We start from the raw sequence: 16,579 nt of genomic DNA on the forward strand, positions 1-16,579 counted from the left end.
AAAAAATTTATTCCCGGGGCAGCTGGGTGGCACAGTGGATAGAGCACCGGCCCTGGAGTCAGGAGTACCTGAGTTCAAATCCGGCCTCAGACACTTAACACTTACTAGCTGTGTGACCCTGGGCAAGTCACTTAGCCCCAATTGCCTCATTAAAAAAAAAAAATTAATTCCGTTGGTATTCTTGACCTTTTGTTCTTCCAGATGAATTTTTTTTTCTAGCTCCATAAAATTATTTTTTGGTAGTTTGGTATGGAAGTAAATAAGTAAATTAATTTAGGTAGAAGAAACCTGCTATGATCTTGACTGTGGCTCTTTAGTACTTGAACTTTTTCTATCTGGTTGCAGTATTTTTTCTTTGACTTGAAAGCTCTATATTAGGGCACTATAAAGTTCCTAGGAGTTTTAATTTGAAGGTTTCTTCCAAGACTTGAGCATTGGATTCTTTCTATTTTTACTCTCCCATCCGATTCTAAGACATCTGAGCAAGTTTCTTTTAAGATTTCTTGAAATATGATGTCTAAATCCTGAAGGACTTATGATAAAAGGTGCTATCCATCTCCAGAGAAAGAAGTGGTGGGGCCTGAACGCAGATCAAAGATACTTTTTTCTTTGGTTTGTCTGTTTTCCTTCACAGCATGATTTACAGGGAAATGTGTTTTGCATAATCACACATGTATAACCTATGTCAAATTGCCTGCCTTTTCAATGAGGCAGAGAGGGGAGGGAAAGAGAGAATTTGGAAATTAAAATCTGAAAAAAGAATGTTAAAACTGTTTTTACATGTAATCGGGAAAAATAATGATGTCTAGGCTTTTCTTTTTGGTCATAGCTTTCAGGTAGTCAATGATTCTTAAGTTCTCCCTCTGATCTGTTTTCCAAATCAGCTGGTTTTTATATGAAATGCCTTTTATTTTCTTTTATTTGTTCAGTCTTTTCACTTTGTTTTAATATTTTTTGTCATCTCATGGAATTGTTAACTTCTATTTAGTATATTCTAAATATCTAGAAGTCTATTGCATGGATAAGGTTTCATACTTCTTGTGCCAAGCTGTTAATTCTCTTCCTAATTCTTTCTTCCACAGTTCCAATTTTCACCCTAGCACACTTATTTCTTTCCCAATTGTTTCCTCTGGCTCTTTCATTTCTTTTATAAAATCATTTTTTAATTCAACTCTTTCTTCAATTCTTCCAGAAAGGCCAGTTGAAATTGGGATCAGATTGTGTTGAGACTTTGCTTCTAAGTATTTTAGAGTTATTCTCTTCTTCTGGATTTGTATCTAACTGTCTCTTACATTAGCAGCTCTTTTTGAAAGAATTTTTTTCCCTTGTTCTTCTAGCACAATTTCTCAAATTGGGACTCTGTGTTAGGACCAGGCTCCATGCCTGGACATGTTTTTGTATCTTCCTGGATCCTGCTACCATTTTCTCAGGGTACTGAGTATTACGTTCTTCCTGGATTTCAGGAACAAGCTTTCAGTCCACTGACTATGGTGAAGTCTGAGAGCTGACCTCCTGGTCCGGGCTCTGCAAGTTCCTGACCAGGTTTCAGTCTACACAACACGATAATAAGGCTTGACCCTGTTTAAGCTCCAGGACACTGTTGCCAAACTAATTCAGCATTATCTAGCTGGAAAGCTCTGAAGGTTCAGAGTGACAGAACTGCAGCCTCCCCTTGGTCGAGGCTTCCTGCCCTGGTTATACTGCTGGCAAGCTTCAGACTGAGCCATGAGATGAGTCCAAGACCCTAATCTGCTCCCGATCAGAGCCACATACCTATTATCTGCTGCTGTATTTGCTACTCAATCAGTCCAGGGCTAGAACTACTCCTTGCCCTGAAGGGGCACACAGCTAGGCACAGGTCCCCTCCTCCCACGCTAGACCTGTGAGCCAGCAGTAGCCACTGCCAGTGAGCTACAGAGCTTCGATTCAGTACCTGTTCCTGCTCTTTGCCTAAAGTCAGGTCCTTCTATGCCAAATCTGGGATTTCTTCTTGCCCTGGTGCACAGCTACAGGAAAATACTTGTTCAGTCCCTACATTGGAACGCTTTGTGCGGCATGATTTTGGCTAGAGTGTCCCCAGTGTGCAAAGACCTGATTCCCAATGCCAAAATGGGCTGGAAAAAAATGACTGTTTTTTCTTGGATTTCCCAAACAGGACTCAGACTAATGGGTTTTCTAGATGTTTATGGATTAAGCATGGGGGCAAGCTCAACTGTAGTATATCCCACTCTGCCATTCTATAGTTTCTATTCTCTGGCTCCAACCTACCTCGCACACTCTATGTTCTAGACAAATTGGCCTTTTCTCTGTTCCTCATTCAAGAACCTCCATCTATGCCTTCATACTAGACATCCCAAATTCTTAAAGAGCATTCACCTCATCTGCCTCTTAACATGCAGTATAGAGCCTTTCTTTATCAACTGTTAGTGCCCTCTACCCCAATCTGCCTTGTATTTAACTACTTTGTATATATTTTACCAACTTTATGTTCATTATATATTTTATAGGTTGGGCAGCCCACTAAAATATAAGTTCACTCTGTACGTGTTTTTTTCATTGTCTAGAATAGTGTTTAATAAATACCTGATCAATACTTTAATTTGTTCTTTTGACTATCCTTGTTTATAATGAAATTCTAACACTTAATTATATATTCTGCTTGCTCAAATCAATGTAACACAAAATAACCACATGAGCTATTTTCATATAGCTCAGCTTTTGAGGTAATTGAAGCTTTTTCCTTATAAGTATCAATCCTTTAAAAAATATATATTTAGGGGGCAGCTCGGTGGCACAGTGGATAGAGCACCGGCCCTGGAGTCAGGAGGACTTGAGTTCAAATCCGGCCTCAGACACTTAACACTTACCAGTTGTATGACCCTGGGCAAGTCACTTAACCCCAACTGCCTCACTAAAAATAAAAAAATAAAAAAATGACCATTTTAGATGGAATCCTCCTAAACCATGTTATATATTTCCTTTCATTCCTAAAGAAAATACTTTTTCTTCAATTAATCAATGAATCTACTATGTACACATATAACCTATATCAGCTTGCTTTCTGTTTTGGGGAGGGGGGAGGGAAGGGAAGGAGGGAGAAAAATTTGGAACTAAAAACCTTATGGGGCAGCTAGGTGGCAAAGTGCATAAAGCACTGGCCCTGGATTCAGGAGGATCTGAGTTCAAATCTGGCCTCAGACACTTGATACTTACTAGCTGTGTGACCCTGGGCAAGTCACTTAACCCTCACACTGCCCGCCCCCCCCCCCAAAAAAAACCTTATGAAAACAATTGTTGAAAACTATCTTTACATGTACCTGGAAAATAATAAAATACGTTTATGGATAAAAAAGAAAGCAAAGGGGAAAAAAATGAATCTGAGTTAATGTGGGTAACCACCTACTATAGTACAAGCTCCAACTCATTTATATCTCATCCTTTAAGATGTTTTGTCTAATTTTTTCCATAAATGCTCCACAGAAGATCTATACAAGCCACTAGAGACCTTCAAGATCCTTGCACTATTCTACAGTTAACAACATATCACTCACTGTCTCTCTGTCACTACTTTTAACTATATTCAGTAGAATATATATATATATATATATATATATATATATATATATATATATATATATATATATATATATATATATAACATGGCTCTTTTCTATACAAAGAGCCCTGCTTTACAACTAGAAGATCTGAGCTCAAACATCAGTTAGTTCTGCCACTAAGGTTTTTTGGCCTCTGTTCTCATTTCTAAAATAAGGTTAAATCAAGTAACTTGTAAGGCCTCTCTCTAGCCTTGTCCTAGTTGCTAAGTAAACAAATACAAAAATGTCACACAATCTGCCCTCATAAAGCTTACATTATACTCATGGGATGCAACAAGTACATAAGTATATGCGTGTATACAAAAACACTGCATGCACACAGACAAAATAAGGAGGAACATTAACAACTAGGACTTCACAGAAGAGGTAGCAAATGAATTGCTCCTTGAATAAAGACAGTATTTCTGACAGGAAGAGATGAAAAAGCAAAGCATACCATGGGTTTGGAATGGTCGGGTCCATACCCAAGGAAGATTATTTTTGGAACTGTGTAAAGGACAGTTAGAGAAAGCAGATTCTGGAGGCTGAAAGATCAATTAGGAGCCTCTAATCGTGGCAAAAAGATGGTCTGAATCGGCATTTAACAATAAAAGCAGAGAGAGGTAGATGCACGTGAGAGGTATTATTGAGACAAAATCATTAAGATTTGGATATAGGGTAATAGTTATGAACTTGAGTGCATGGTAGAAGTGATGTCCCTTAATAGAAACAGGGAAGTTTGGAAGAGGGAAAGTTTAAGGAGATGATAATCGGTTCTGTTTCAGACATGATGAGTGTGAATTACTAGCAAGAAAGCTAGCTAAAGGCACTGAGTTTAAGGAGACAGATTTGACCTAAGTGTCTAGATATGGGAGTGATCTACATAAGCACAACTTAACCCTATGGGAGCTGATGAGATCGACTCTGAAGGAAAAGAAAAGCAAGCCCAGGCTAAAGTCCTGGGAGACAACCACTCATACTAGCTGGTGGATGATTCAGTACGACAGCAAAGAGGTTAGAGATAGGAGAACCAGCAAAAGAGTAGAGAGTCACCGAAGAAAGTGAAAGTATCTTGGAGAAATAAGTGATCTGGAATCACCACTTACTTCTGAGAGGGCAGTTTCCAGTAGAGGTATTACTGGGAACCAGACTAAATGAGGATGAAAAATAAACAGAGAATAAGGAAGTAAAAGCCAAAAGTATGGCTCTTCAGAAGTCTGGCAGAGAAAAGGAAAAAAGATGTAGTGGAATAGCTTTCAGGCTTGGCAGGGTCAGACGAAAGTTTAAGAATGAGGGAGCCAACAGGAAAAAAATGAAAAGGATAAATGACACCAAAATATTTACAGCAGCATTTTTTTGTCAAAGAAAAGAACTGGAAACAAAGTAATTTCCACTGGTTGAGGAATGGCTATACAAATTGTGGTACATGAATATAATAGTATAGATTTAAGGAAAGATTTAAGGGAGCTGATGGCAAAGTAAAGAGACTGTTAGAAAATTTTATATAACAATCAAAGCTCCTTCAGACACTTCTTCCTACTACTTTACAGTGGTGGGAAGTCCACAGATGGAGAGTTATCACATATTTTCATATTTTTTTGATAATAATGATCAAGGTTTTAATGATTTTCTCTTCCTATTTTTCTTTTTTAAAAAAAAATAACTTTTGTTAATATAGGAGGCTCTGGGCAGAAATACTGGAAAAAATTTCAGTGATAATAAAACAAAGCTACTGATTAAAATTATTTTTTTAAAGGAGTAACATGAGACAAGCGCCTAGAAGAGGAATGAATATGATCAAGGGTACAAATAGAAGGGGTTGGCCTTGAAAGAAAAAGGGGCACCATCTTCCCCTCAGTGATTGGAACAAGAGAGGACAAGTGAAGACATATAAAGCTTCTGAGGCATATGAGATTGAAGCCACTCACAATGAATGGATAATATTTTCAATAAAGTAGGGGTCAAGGTCTCCCTGCTGAGATTGGGGGGGGGGGGTTGGTGTTGCTGTTGGGAGCTTAACAAAGGAAGAGGTTTGGGATAGCAGCTGAGAGAAGCATGATAAGAGTCAATAAGGAATGAATAAGATGATTGCCTTTTGGTAGAGGGTCTAGCTGATGCTAAATAACATTAATTTGTAGTAGATGTTGAAAGCACAATCACATGAAAGAGAAAACAGAAGCATGTGGGGGGAAGGTGAGGAAAAAGAAGGCTGAAGAGACTGGAACAAGAGAGCAAAAGAGCCAAGGGAGGAAGGCAGCACAGAACTGAGCTCGTTTCTGTCAAGAGCACCACCATTCTTCCAGTCACTCAGGTCCCATACCTAGAAATTCTCACTCCCCCATATTCAATCAGTCTTGTCTATCCCACCTATAAACATCTCTTACATCCATCCTCTTCCCTTTACTCACACCACAAACACCCTAATCCAGATCCTCATCATCTCTCACCTGGCCTACTTTAATAGCTTCCTAGTAAATGCTTTTTCCTTCATTCACTGGTCACTCACGGAAGTTTCTCTCTTCTCCAATTCATCCTCCACATAGCTGGCAAATTGATTTTCCTAAAACAAATACAAGCATGTCACTCTCTTGCTCAAAAAAAAAAAAAATTCCAGTGAGTCTGTGCTACCTTTAGGTTTAAATGGAAGACCTTTTATTTTTAATGCTCTTCCCCTTTTGGCTCTACTTTATCTTTCCAGGCTGATTATGCATTACTCCCTAACCTATGCCAACTCACTCCAGACAAACTGTTTTCAGAGGACACTCCCAGATTGTCCCTCTCTCATCCCTGCCTCAACCCCACCCCCACCCCCAAGACTTCTTTCCATTGACATTCCCTAATTCCCTCAGTTACTGCCTGTCAATCACTCTATCCTGTATTTACTCACTTGGGAATAAGAAGTCTCATTGTTTGACTTCTGGCTTTTTTCTCCTCAGCACTGGGTCCTGGTAGATGCTTAATAAAGGCTTGTTAATTTTTAAGTTAAATCTGTGTAGGGAAAAAAAGGAGCCAGAAAAGAAGTGACGGACAAAGAAGAGAACAGGAAGGGAGAAAGAGTGGCAGTCCTAGTGAAAACAGAGGGTAAGGAGCAGGATAATGCAACAGCAGGATGTTAAAGATCATGGAGGTGATAAAGTTTGGGTTAATTGTGAGATCTAAGGTATGACTGCCCCATGGATGGATATGGTAGAATAAAGTTGCAGACCAAATGAGGTGAAAAAAGGTTTACGAACTGGGCAGCGAAATGGTGCAGTATATAGAGTGAATGCCTGGAGTCGGGAAGAATCCTCTTTCTGAATTCAAATCCAGCCTCCGACAAGTACTAGCTGTGTGACCCTGGGCAAGTCATTTAACTGTTGGCCTCACTTTCCTCATTTATCAAATGAACTGGAGAAGGAAATGGCAAACTACTCCAGTATCTTTGCCGAGAAAACTCCAAAAAGGAGCTGAACACAACCGAAAAGTTACTGAACAACATTAACTGTGAGGCCATGCTGTCTCACTGGAAGGAAAGGAGAGTAGTCATGTATATCTATGTATATCCTTTTCTAACTCCACTCAAGAAACCTGGTATTGTGGAGTTTGGACCAAGTGTCTTTGTGAGCAAACTGGATTCCTAGGAATTGAACATAAAATACTAACTTCATTCTCTTATTTTCTACAGTTAATGGCAGGCCACGGGGTTGAGTACTAAAAGTCTCTATTCATGCTAGGCTATATGCACAGAAGGGCACTTTTTTCTGGTCTTTGATATCTTTTATACTACTTCCTACATATAAGTCACTGTTGGAAATGGTCATTTGCTATTAGATTTTGCAGACAGGGAGCAGCTGGGTGGTGCAGTGGATAAAGCACCAGCCCTGAATTCAGAAGGATCTGAGTTCAAATCTGACCTCAGGACACTTGACACTTACTAGCAGTGTGACCCTGGGCGAGTCACTTAACCCTCATTGCCCTGCCCAAGATTTTGCAGACGGTCCTGTTTCATATTCACAATTATTTGGGGTTTACCTTAAGATTCTTTTAGAAGAATTTAATATTTTCCTTAATGATTCAGGATTATCACAATGAGCATCAGTGAAAATGCTGTACCATGGTTCCATTACTGACTTCTGAAATATTCAGAGCTATGATCCCATATTACTTTCTAGGGTTTCTTTCTTTTAAGATCTTGGACCTGTTTTTAAAGCTTTTCTGGTCTCCACTTACTATCAGGCTGTCAAGTACTACGATAAGTGTGCTAGCTTTTAGACACATAGAATCATAGGATCTAATAGTTCAAAGAGACTTTACTTGGTTCAGATCCAAACTTTCCAAACATCATCATTTTACGGAAAAGGAAACAGATGCCAGTCAGCAGAACTGGAATTCAAGCCCAGGTCTTCTGACTCAAAATCCAGCATTCTTTCTCCATGCATTACCCAATCCCTTGTACTTTAGGGTTTCCAACATATAGAAAGTTGAGGGAATGTAATAACCAAGGTAGAGCACTGGCCCTGGATTCAGGAGGACCTGAGTTCAAATCCGGCCTCAGACACTTGACACTTACTAGCTGTGTGACCCTGGGCAAGTCACTTAACCCTCATTGCCCCGAAAAAAGAATAAAGAGACTGTTTAAGCCAAAAAATAAACTCCATAACTACCACTTTGGTAAATTAGGTTAGTCTTATGATGCAAAGGTATTTTTATATGAATGACAGTTATTTTTATATGAACTAATTTTTATTTCTTTATAGTAAAATTAGCAAAGTAAAAAGTAACAATTACTTACATATCAAAACAGAAGCACTGGACCTAAATTTCAATCTGGCCTTAGATATGACTTACTAGCTGTGTGTCCCAAGGGCAATCGCTTAAACCTCTACCTGCCTCATTTTCCTCATCTATAAAAATACAGCCAACCTCCCAGGGTTACTGTGAGGATAAAAATGAGAATATGTTTAAGGTGCACTTATTGTTACGAAAAGAACTCATGACAATTTCACAAAATCTTTTTAAAATTCAAGGGGGGAAATTTCAACTCAGATTTCTAATATGATTCAATGGGGACACAGGGAACCACCATATAGTGACAGTTACATGTCTACTTACATTTGCTCATCTTCTGAAAAGGAAGGAAGGAGGGAGGGAAGACAAACAATACACAAAACCCCTATCCCATCTGTTTTTCTGTGACCATAATTTCTTCTTTCAAAAGCATTTTTGATCAGTTCAAAAAAAGTAAAACAGTTAAGTGAACCTAAGTTTCTCTTATCCTCTAAAACATTAAATCATCCTAACCACTACCACCCACAATGTTTTAATTCTTATTTTCTGAAAATGAAGAAACACGAAATGCTGTTTCATAAACTAAAGTCAAATTCTAGACGTACCCCGCCCCCCCAGCAAGAAGCAGCAATCAGTTCAAGTTTACAAAATTTTAAAAAGACTCCCTTGAACCCACATGAAGTACAGATCTCTTGCTAATTATCACCCACCTCTCAAAAACCTTTTAGGGATCCTTAGGATGGGACAGGACTGAGTGAAGCATCTCCTAACAGCGTCCCATCGTATTTTCTTCTTACCTGTTACCACAATTATCAGCAATGAGTCACACATACAACAAATGGTAAGTAATACAGTTATTATAGTTATAAAAACAGAAAAGACAGGAAAACAAAAATGCTTTAATACTGGAACGCATGGCAAACAACACTGCACACATGAAAAGAAACTAACCCTTAATCAGTAATTAGTGTTTTCAACCATTTCCCAGTTGTGAACTAGTGACTACATTCTTATTTTTTTCCAGTCAGTCCTGTTTACCTGAACAACTCCGGCATGCTTGAGAACAATATGCTGCCACCTTGTGGCAAAATTCACCAAGTGCTTATGGCACAGACTAAATATCACATGAGCAAAAACCAGTTTTAAAAAGTGGAAATACAGTCTTGCTCAAAAAAAAAAAAGGGTAACAGACTCCTCTCTATTATGCTTTATTCTTTCTTGCTTAAATGGGTATAAGGATTAAGCAATAATAGGTATCTCACCAAAAAACCCCACTGATTTGCATAATCCATTTTAGGATATAGGACAAATCAAATATTCATTATACATCTTTATATTTTCATACTGAAAAATATATCACTCTTTAAAAGAAAAAACTGGTTTTACATACAAAATTAAAAGAACCATGGGGTTTTTTCCCCCAACCATAGCAGTGCCATAATACCTATAACTACCTTCTACTTCTTAATGGGGCTCAATTTTTCTCTTCCTAAAGTTCAAGAAAGACTATGCCCACAAGTTTTAAAAAATCTTAACCATCCCAATTTCTTAAGAATACCCTTGAGGGCGGCTAGGTGGCGCAGTGGGTAGAGCACCGGCCCTGGATTCAGGAGGACCTGAGTTCAAATCCGGACTCAGACACTTGACACTTACTAGCTGTGTGACCCTGGACAAGTCACTTAACCCCCATTGCCCCACCAAAAAAAAAAAAAAAAAAGAATACCCTAGATCTCTTTTCAGACTGTTGAAACTACATTCAGCTATTCACCCATGATTGTTGGCTTAAGCTATTTTAAGACAAACAGAAACTCCTCAGATTTACCATAAAGATAAGTAGGTGATAGAAGAACCAGAGTATTCATTAAAAGGGCAGTTTGTTTTGTTTTGTTTTAAAGCAAGGGCATATTTTTACAAGTCAATCAAGTATACATTAAGAACTCTGTCATAATGATTTCTTGCAGTCTGATAAGATTTCATTTAAATTTTTTGAATCAATAATCATTAGGAAATGCTTTATAGTTCTTTGCTTTATCTTTCCCTGGTTTTGGTATTAAGACTATATGTAGGGGCAGCTAGGTGGCGCCGTGGATAAGGCACCAGCCCTGGAGTCAGGAGTACCTGAGTTGAAATCCGGCCTCAGACACATTACACTTACTAGCTGTGTGACCCTGGGCAAGTCACTTAACCCCCATTGCCCTGCCAAAAAAAAAAAAAGGCTATATGTAGGGGCAGCTAGGTGGCACAGTGGATAAGGCACTGGCCTTGGATTCAAGAGGACTTGAGTTCAAATCCGGCCTTAGACACTTGACACCTGAGCAAGTCACTGCCCCGCCAAAAAAAAAAAAAAAAAAAAAGGACTATATGTATCTCATGAAAGGAAAATTGTAGAGTGCTTGTTTTTTCTTTGAACAATTGGTATTAATTGTTCTTTAAATATTTAATAAAATTCTCCTGTAATTCCATTTTTATGTTAATGACTTGTAATTCAGTTGATTTTTCCTTTAAAGTTTAATAATGATAATGGTTTCTTGCCTACAGTTCTTATCAGAATAATGTAACTGCCTTGTTTCTGAGTTTCTGTTTTTACTTTATCTAATAGCAAGACTGCAATTTGGGCTTTTTTCTGATTCAGCTGATGCACGATAAATTTAAAATACAGTTATCCATGTATGCCTTTGCTTTTGAGGTATGTTTTTCTAAGTAACAAGTTGTGGGACTTTGTTTTCTTATTCAATAGACTACTCTTTTTCATGTTACTGAAATGAGTTAGGGTTTTTTCCTCTACTCATCTCTAACATTTCTTATCTGAATCAGAATTTTTTTGTTCCCCATTTTCTATACAGGATTTTGTCTCCAAGTATTTTTCCTTATTCTACTTTAAGGCAAACCTAATCCTATATGTTCTCTTTCCCTCTTCACATTTGTCAATTATGTTGAAATGAGAACCCCTGGTTTAAACCAACAGCTTAAACAATATCCCACTATAAGTGGACATATAATCTAAATATTAAAGACCATACCATTTTAAAAATCAGAAAAGCAGCAGATTGTATATGGCCATGGGTAGGGAATGTATTCTTGACCAAACAAGAGATAGATAATTTCAAATGATAAAACAGAAAATTCTGATATGAAATTGAAAAGCTTCCATACAAACAGAATGAATGCATCTAAGAAGGGAAGTAGACAAAATGTGAAAAAATTCTATCAAATTTCTGGAATGAATTTTGGTATCCAAGATATAGACAACTGAAAGATACCAGACCAAAAGTTATTCCCCCAATACATAGGTGGTAAATGGATATGAAGAAAACAGTTCTCAGAAGAAAAATGCAAATCAAAACAACCCTGAGATTTCACTTCATACCCAGGAAGCTGGCAAAAATGATAAAAAGATAGGCATGGCAAACTTTGGGGAGGGTTGGTGAAAGACAGGCACAATAGTGCAAAGCTTCTTAAATGTGGGGGGTTGAGAAAAATCTAGCAACAGTAAGGTCATGTAAACCTATTTATATACCTATATAACCAAGGTTGTATGAAAATTCCTCCAGTGAAAAGAAGTCCAACAAAAGAGCATTGCTGGGGGCAGCTAGGTGGTGCAGTGGATAGAGCATCGGCCCTGGAGTCAGGAGTACCTGAGTTTAAATCCGGCCTCAGACACTTAACACTTACTAGCTGTGTGACCCTGGGCAAGTCACTTAACCCCAATGGCCTCACTAAAAAAAAAAAAAAAAAAAAAAAGAGCATTGCTGGTGGAGCATTGTCGATATGATAATCATGGAAAGCAATATGTAATTATTCAAATAAAATGACTAAAATGTTCACACCCTTTGGCCCCAAGATTCCATTACTAGGCATATCCCCCCAAGGAGGTCAGATAAAGCCATAATAAAGTCCCCCATTTGCACCAAAATATCCATAGAGGCAGTTTTTTTTAGTTAAAAAAACAAATCTAGAAACAAACTGATACCCATCAACTGGTGAATGGCTATACAAATTGTGGTATAAACATGTATATTCATATATACTATTTTACTGGGCTGTAAGAAATGATGAATGATGAAGGCAGAGAAACAAGCAAAGAACTAACAGAAAGTGAAGTAAGCAGAGACAAGAAAACAATCTACAAAATGAATACAATACCATGTAAAAAGGAAAGATTGATTCAAAAAAAAAGTGAATGTTGTGAAATTACAAAGAACAAGTATAAAACAAAGACATATGAGAAAACACTTCCACTCCTTTGCAGAAGTGGGAAACTCCTGATGTGAAACATTGCTTATATTTTTAGATCTATTAAATGCATCCATCAGTTTTGCTGATTTTTTTCCTTTAAAAAAATATTCTGTTATAAAGGATAAGCCCTCTGGAAAGGGGAAGAGGATACAGAGGGAAATTTAGGCAATGTACAAACAAAAGATATCAGTAGAAATTATTTTTTAATGGAGCATCTATCAAGACAAAAGAACATTTTATATAAATACACCTAGAAAACAACTTTTACAAAAATACAGGACCTAAGTAAATGGAGAGATGATGTCTTACCAGAGTCTATGACTGCACTGTGCCAATAAGTAAAAATGACAATATTCCCAATTACTCAGTATAATTAGAACTGTATCAATAAAAGTATCAAAAGACTGGCCTATGGAATTAAGAAAAAATTCATTTGGAGAAATTAAAAAGGCTATCAAAGGATTTTTAAAAGTGGGATAAAAAGATTAGAGTAGGGAGAGGCTGGTGCTACCTTATGTCAGACTATGCTATACAGCAGCAATTCTAAAATCTGAAATTAGATATAAAAAGTGCAATAGTAGAATAAACTACACAAGCAACAACTACACACAAACGCACAAAGCAATCTAATATTCAAGAACACAAACTATATTAAGGAAAGGCACTCTATTCAAAAAGAATTGCTGGGAAAACTAAAAAGCAGTCTGATGAAAAATAGCATCTTATACTTTTTCCCCCCCAAAAAATCACAAATAAAATTATTTAACTGAAAAATAAGCCCATGACACAATTAGAGAAGTGAAAGATGCTTTTCATGATTACAAGTATGGGAAAAGTAATAATTGAAAGGAATTAAAGACAATAAAAAGCAAAATTGGCATGCTTACCTATATAAAAATTTTCAATTTTTCATCACCCCCAGAATCGATGAGAGAACCAGAAGATGCTGCTTGAGAAGAGATCTGCATTAAATATCTCTGATAAGTCTAACATCCAAAATCTTTGAAGGTACTACAAACAAAAATCTAAGATTAAAAGCCATTTCCCAAACTGCTCAAACTGGTGAAAAAAAATTTCATAATAGCCTTTAAAATCATAAGGACAATGCTTTCTTCTTATAAAAACAGTAGTACTTGTATTCTACAGTTTCTAGAAAACTATTGAGAAAACTCTTCTCAGTAATCTTTGCTAAAGATTCTACACATCTCTGCATCTGGTTCAAGGCATAGATTATGGATTTTTTGTTAAATATTTGCTAATATATTCATAGAATTGCTCATGCAAATTGATGTTCCATTGGCATACCAGACTTATCTGCAGACTCAGTAGCAGGTTAAGTATACTTTTCTCTGCAATCTCTTTTAAAACCTTTCAGAAATGGGGGCAGTTAGGTAGCACAGTGGATAAAGCACCAGCCCTGGATTCAGGAGAACCTGAGTTCAAATCCAGCCTCAGACACTTGCTAGCTGTGTGATCCTGGGCAAGTCACTTAACCCTCATTGCCCCGGAAAAATGAAACAACAACACCACCACCTTTCAGAAATGGAGAAACACATAATCATCTTTAGATGATAAACTTCAAGGCTCTCCCAACAACTTCAATGGAAATATTGTAGGAGTTTAACTATTATTCTGCAGAGAAGTTTTTCTTCTTAAAGCTAGCCATGTTCAATTAGCTAAGTAAATTTGTAGTTAATTCACAGTCATGCCTCTTTCCAAGTAAATATGGTCTAGAAGTGAACAGGTTCCAATGAACATAGCTCTACAGTCAAAATATTTAAAAGATGATATATATATCAGAGTTAGCAATAAGCAGTTCTTTACCATATGTTCTCTGACTGTACCTAGTCTTGCTTCCAATGAGTTACAAGTAGCAAGTCTGGTACCTAAGCAAATTTAGTTGAGTAGAAGTGGGGGAAATGGGAGGGGGACGCACTTGCGATCTAAGGTTCTGTCCTGTGGGATGATCCTATGGACAGATGGAGGCAGCCATCTGGGAGTGCAGAAAAACCTCAAAATCCCACCTCAGCTAGCAATTCCAAGTGGCTTTTGTCTGTCTACTACACCTTAAGAAGGGTCCAGAGGGAAGCAGAAATTCCACCCTAGCTGAATATAGTTGAACTAGGAGAAAAGCAGAAATATCTCCTCTAGAAAGTGTGGTCCCATACCCACTTTCAAAGTCTACAACCCACTTCAACACCAGGAAACAACAGGTAAGGTACACTGGTATAGGAAGACAGACAGGACCATAAGGTGAAGAAGGTACACACCCAGAGGGAAAAAGCTTGCTTCCCAGATGTCTGCTACCTCATCCATCCTGAGGCAAAACACTGAATACCACACACATCCTCTAAGCCCAGCTTCCAATTAGGGAGACCACTACAATAACAAAAACCAGAAGGAAATAGCAGAAAAAGAAATCCTATTCAAAATAACTATAAATTGTATATCTGGGAGTTAATTTACAAAGACACAAACATAAGACTTTTACAATCATAAGACACTCTAAGAAAATAATTAAATAACTGGAAAAACAGTCCTTGCTTATGATCAAACCATACCAATTATAATAAAAATTATGACATTAACTCACAGGTCTAATGTTACACCAATGAAGCCAATAAGGTATTACTTTAGAGAGCTGGACAAAACAGTAACAAGATTCATTTGAAGGAACTAACGGCCTAGAATCTCAAGGGAAATAAACTAGTAAGAATGAAGGAGACCCTTCCATTTTATTATAAAACAGTACTCAAACTATTTGATTTTTTTTAAACCATAAAAGTAGAACAGTGAAACAAACTCAATAAGCAAGAATCAGAAAGAATTTAAGCCCAATGTTCAATAAATATAAACTACTTGAAGAAGAACTCCCTATTTGACAAGTACTGGGAAAGAAAGCAATTTCACAGAAATGATATTCAAACTAACCTTTTATACCATATACCACAATAAGCTGAAGATGGCTATGCAATCAGAATATAAAGGATCACACCATTTAAAAAAACAAACTTAAAAGGACGGTGAGATCTTGTACCCTTCGCAATCATTGCTACTAGAAGAATTCTTGGTAAAATAAGGGGTAAGAGATCACCAAAAAAAAAAGAGGCAATTTCTATTATATTTGCAAAAACAAACAATTAAGGAAATTAATAAGTGGAAAAGATCTTTGCATCAAATATTTCTGATAAGAGCCTGATATTTAAAATATATAGTGAATAAAAATACCAAGAACCATCTCCCAATGGATAAGCAGTGAAAGGTTATGAATCACTCAAAAACACTATTAACAACCATCTGAAAGACTGCTCCAAAACAGTAACAATTTTTAAAAAATAATTCACTTCCACACCAACAAATTGGCAAAAATGATGAAAAATATAAAAAGTTACAGTTGGAAGGAAACAGGAATATTGGTATACTGTTGGTAGAGATACAAAATGAAAGCAATTTGGGAGAATGAAAAAGTGAGTAAAACCTTTTGATCTAAAGATCCTACTGCTAGACATATACCCCAAAGTCAAAGACAAAAATAAAAGTCCCAAAGAAGGTAGCAAAGAACTGGAAACAACTTAAGATGTCCATCGACTGGAGAATGACTAAGACGTGGTACATGAATGTAATGGAATATTTGTTGTTATACTATAAGAAATGCTAAAGATGAGGAATTCAGAGATGAATGAATTGAGGCCAACTGAACATAAAGGGGAAAATCAACCTAGACAATAACTATGACAATGTAAACAACAACAACAAAAAAGAAAAGAAACTGATTCTATGACTGCAATCATAATGACTAAACACAGCCCAGTGAAAGAAATGGAAAAGCACCTTCCTTCTGTCCTTGACAACATGGAAAAAATCTAAATGTGGACTGTTGCACAGCCTATCAAATGTGATTAAGGTGTTTAGTTTTGTTTAGATGGCTTTTTAAAAAAAATCTTTGCTACAAGTGAAGGCTCACTGAAGGGGGAGGGTAT

The 16,579-nt window shown here is 37.1% G+C and overlaps 1 protein-coding gene across 2 annotated transcripts in view; it reads right to left on the reverse strand.

The window, feature by feature from the left end:
• KLHDC10 (kelch domain containing 10) overlaps positions 1 to 16,579 on the reverse strand; it is a 52,433-nt gene that overhangs the window by 18,219 nt on the left and 17,635 nt on the right. Inside the window, exon 2 of one of the 2 annotated variants that reach the window (XM_043965009.1) lies at positions 9,074 to 9,160. The exons of the other annotated variant lie outside the window; for it this stretch is intronic. Within the exon in view, the coding sequence (XP_043820944.1) occupies positions 9,074 to 9,160 (87 nt within the window). The remainder of the gene's footprint in view (positions 1 to 9,073; positions 9,161 to 16,579) is intronic. 2 annotated transcript variants of the gene reach the window in all.

The sequence above is a fragment of the Dromiciops gliroides genome, chromosome 5 (assembly GCF_019393635.1).
Source record: "Dromiciops gliroides isolate mDroGli1 chromosome 5, mDroGli1.pri, whole genome shotgun sequence".
Taxonomy (NCBI): domain Eukaryota; kingdom Metazoa; phylum Chordata; class Mammalia; order Microbiotheria; family Microbiotheriidae; genus Dromiciops; species Dromiciops gliroides.